This window comes from Marmota monax, unplaced genomic scaffold (assembly GCF_021218885.2).
Source record: "Marmota monax isolate L192 unplaced genomic scaffold, Marmota_monax_Labrador192_F-V1.1 WCK01_AAM20220418_F8-fsc02240, whole genome shotgun sequence".
Lineage (NCBI taxonomy): Eukaryota > Metazoa > Chordata > Mammalia > Rodentia > Sciuridae > Marmota > Marmota monax.
Window position 1 is genome coordinate 9,869 of NW_026694836.1, and position 4,449 is coordinate 14,317.

Below are 4,449 nucleotides of genomic sequence, written 5' to 3' on the forward strand. Positions count from 1 at the left end.
TACCACTGAGCCACATCCCCAGCCCTTTTATTTTATTTTATTTTGGGACACTGTCTGACTAAGTTGCTTAGGGCCTAGCTAAATTACTGAGGCTGGCTTCCAATTTGTGATCCCTCTGCCTCAGCCACCCAAGTTGCTGAGATAACAGGCATGTGCCATCATGCCCGGAAAGAATATTTTATTTTCTGATTCTTTACTAATAACAGAAGAGTTGAGATATGTTTGCCCTTGTCTCTCTCTTTTTTTTTTTAGAGGCATGTATTTTATTTAGTATATATACACATACACAAACATACACAGTTTCCATAACTAATAAACTCTTAAACTGTAGCTGGCTTTAAAAGCACATGAATAAGATTGCTATTGAGATATCTTAATGTCTCCTGATTGCAAACCTCTCTCAGAATTATAAATCTTTCCAAACCTCTTATTGTACAAGTCAAAATAAAGTTTCAAAGATGAAAAGGTCATTTTAATCTGAGTCACATTTTCCACAAGAAATGAAATTAAGAAAACACAGCATTATATGGCATAAAATGTGTGGCGTATACATTCTAGTGTCATTTTTCCCATTCAGATTTTTTCATGTTAAAGTCTATTACAGTGATGTCCTGGGACCAATTGGAGGCCCCCTTATTTCAGAGCACTATGATTTTTATTTGTGCCTGGATTTATTATAGTTGGGCAAACACAGGAGCAAACCAAGAAAACTCCCAAAATACAATACAAAAACAATAGCAAAAACATGAAAACCAACCACCTGTACATGAGATGCATAATTTAGTTGGAAAGTCACTCATGGTTTGGAGTGACTACAGTTTGGAGATTTTAAGGTATGACATCAAAGATGTCCATGTACAAACAAATATGCATAAGACAACAGAAATTATTATGGACCATTTAATGCTTCCTTACTCAAACACACTTATTACATTAACCCCCAAAAGAGTATAATGTAGGGCAATGCAGGTGGCAAAGCTTATTAATAAAAAAGACTTCTTCATGGTACTTTCAAACAGAGAAACCCCAGAGGGGGAGAAAACTCCAGAATTTCTTTTCCTTATAAACAAAGGGAGATGTGCAGCCCAAGCTGAATACATGTTTTAACTAGAGTTTGGGTAAATGTCTAGAATATTTTACAAGAGGAGACATCTAAATGTATAATATGTGCTCCAACTCTGGGCACGAGACTGGTCATGGAATTAACTTCTGAACCAGCATCATTCAGGTTATTCAGAGGATCACTATGATAATACAGAAGGACAGGAAGTGTTTTAGCAGCAGCTGAAGCTCATAAATAGAACTGTAAAATGAAACACCGCTAAAGCCCAACAAGGCAAAAGCCTCTAGGTTTCTACCATGAGAGGCCAGGGTTTGACTACCTAGGAATACAGTTACATTCTGATCTAATAATTTGGAATCCAGCGTAAAGGGTGACAGAAGCTTCTTCAGATGACCGGCAGCTGATTTGACTACCGGGAACTTCACAGGTTTTCCAAACACCACCTCACATCCATAGACTGAACTTCTTCAGTTGAATCATCCAGACTGTTTGATTTCCCATCAAGGGCATCCAGATGAACAAATGCCCCAACTGGTTTAAGCCCATTAGAAAAAACATCTCGTGGAAAAGTTTCTGGGGCAGCACGACCCACAGCATTAACCTCCTGGCAGGTGTTCAATCCATTGATTTCTATTTTGTTGGGGACAACTGGTTTTGTCTTATTTTCCACACATAGAACAGGCTGAATCTCCGCTTTTGAGTCTTCTTTCTTCACTTCTGGAGACACATCACTCTTCCTTGTTCTCTTCATGATTTCATCTATTCTCTTCTTCCTCTCCAGTCTCTCCTGCTCAATCTGCAGCATGATTTGTTCTCTTTCTAGACGCATCTGTTTAGCTGCCTCCTGGGCCTTTGCTTCTGCTGCTTCTTTCTGCTTTTCAATCATGGCTTTTTCTTGTTTTTCTTTTTCTTGCTTTTCTTTCAGCAACAGCTCCTCCTCTGCCTTCTACTTAGCCTCCTCTCCTGCCTTTCTTCTTTCTTCCTCTTCCTGCCATTTCTTTTTCTCCTCTTGCTTACGGGCTTCTTCTTCTAGGCGCAGCCTTTCCTCCTCTGCTTTTCTTTTCAGTTCTTCTCTCTCTAGCCTTTCTTGTTCTTCCTTCTCCAATCATTCTTGCTCCTCCTGTTCCTTCTGCAGCCGAGCCTGTCTTCTCTTTTCAGCTAGGATCTTTGCAGCCTCTCCTGCATCAGTGGTGCCTGCTGTAGGCTTCCCCAAGGCTGTACTGCTCTCAACCTTCCCTCCTGTGGCAGCATATTTCTCAGTGGCATGCTTGTCTTCCACATGCTTCTCCACCATGTGCTTCTCGGTGGCGTGCTTATCTACCATGTGCTTCTCAGTGGCCTGTTTGTCTGCCATATGCTTCTCGGTGGCATGCTTCTCTGCCACATGCTTCTCGGTGGCATGTTTGTCTGTCACATACTTCTCTGGAGTTTCCTCTCCAAGATGGCCAGCAGCCTGCTGACTTGAGGCACCTTCCTTTTCCTTGTTGCTCTTCTCTTTCTCTGCTTTCTTCTTGGGTGTTTCTTGGTTGGGAATGGGGGGAAAGCGGTATTTCACAGGAGACCCTGGGTATGATGGCTTCACTGTCTTTGGAGACTGTGGATACACTTTTGAAGTTGTCTTGGATAACACAGGAGAAGATGATCTCTTAGGAAGGCCTGCGGGAAGCTCGCATCTTCTCAGTGGGGACCCGAGGCCCCCGGCAGGGATGGAAGTTGTCGCTCGCTGTCCCCTCTTCACCTTCTCCACCGGAGAGGCCTCTGCTCCTGCCGGGGCTCCTTTCCCAGCATCTCCTGCACCAGATGTAGCTGTAGCCTTCTTCCTCTCAGTGGTTCGGGTAGGAGAAGACTTGTACGAAGATTTAAGAGGGCCAACAGGAGCTACACGAGGACAGGCATGGAATACTGAGTCATTGGCCTGCTCAGAGAGCATGAGTGCACTTCTGCTTCTGGCTAAAGAAGCCTGTGTGGGTGTCAACAGTCGCATAACAAGAAAGTTTTCCATGGGACTAAGGTGCATGCGATGATGAGCTCGGTCTGGGGAATAGGATATTGCCACGGTGGATGAAGACAGGCGTTTACTCATGGGAGGCTCCATCTGCTTTGGCAAATTCATGGTTGATGTAGAAAGTTTGTCACATGCATCACGTCCTCCAGGTCCTGTGGCCACTGATGTTCCCCACGAACACTTCTTCTTCAGCTCCAGCTGCTGTGTACGCTCCAGGGACCGGCGCATCATTGCCTCCAGTCGCTCCTCCTCCTCTCGGAGCTTCTGCTTCCTCTTCTCTTCTACAGCAGCCCTCTTTTGATCCTCCCGTTGTCGCTGCTCTTCCAGTTTCCGCCATCGCTCCTCAATTTGCTTTTCATACTGGAGCTTAGCTCTTTTCTGTTTCTCCAGTATCTGCTGCTCCCGGGCAGCCAGACATTTTTCTCTTTCTTCTCTTCTCTCTTTGGCTAGTCTTTGTCTCTCATCTGATTTTAAAAATCCATCCATACCTGTAATCCCAGCTTTTGGGGAGGTTGAGGCAGGAGGATCACAAATTCAAGGTCAGCCTGGACAATTTAGCAAGACCCTGTAGGCCGGTGGTTGGGTGGCGAGGTTCGCACAGCACCTGGCTCAGCCATCTTCCCGGGGAGCGGGGTGCCCCTCGCATTCCCCTCAGCACGGGATCCCGCCCCGAAACCGCCTCCACGCTCCATTGGGATGCGCCGGCCGCACAGGCGCACTGCCTGGCTAGCCGCGCCGCACTCTGCCCTTGTCTCTTTCCAGGAATGGATTTTGCTTGATCAGCTTGTTAGCTCTGGACAGAAATTCCAGATTTGAAACTGACATTTTACTATTTGTTTTGGTTTGCCTTTTTGTTTCAAAAAAAGCAAGTAGTGCCTAATGAGAACTTAATAGTGATGGAAAAAGGGAAATCAGAATTAGTGGTGGTCATGCTTGAATTTGGATCTCTCAGCTGAGATTTGAAGAGCAAGTAGGTTTCAGCAGTAGATATGAAGTCTACATTTTAAAAAAAGAAGTAACATCAATTTAAATATCTAATAGAATGTATGATCTGAGCTTTCACTTTTGATCACCTTCTCTATGGTTGAGGAGGCAAAATTGAAGAAAATTATTTTCAGTCTTTATTATTTAAAAAAAATGATTAATTTTTAGCCAGGTGTGGTGGTGCACTTAAAGTCCTCAGGGATATTAAGGCAGGAGGATCTCTGGAGCTCATTAGTTCAAGACTAGTTGGGAAAAATAGGGAGAGACCCCCCCCCCACCTCCAAAAATATTTTGAGTGTATATTCCCACTGATTTAAAACATTAGAAAAGAGAAAATTAGATATAAGGATTACAAATTATTATTAGTTTCTAACTATATAAACTCTCCAATGATAAA

The 4,449-nt window shown here is 43.8% G+C and overlaps 1 protein-coding gene across 1 annotated transcript; it reads right to left on the reverse strand.

Annotated features, from left to right (window-relative positions):
* Positions 1 to 1,725: 1,725 nt before the first annotated feature.
* On the reverse strand, positions 1,726 to 3,825 carry LOC124080256 (MAP7 domain-containing protein 2-like). Its single transcript, XM_046426106.2, has one exon. It carries the CDS (start codon positions 3,552 to 3,554, stop codon positions 2,169 to 2,171), a length of 1,386 nt encoding a protein of 461 aa, XP_046282062.1. The 5' UTR covers positions 3,555 to 3,825; the 3' UTR covers positions 1,726 to 2,168.
* Between the last annotated feature and the right edge of the window lie 624 nt (positions 3,826 to 4,449).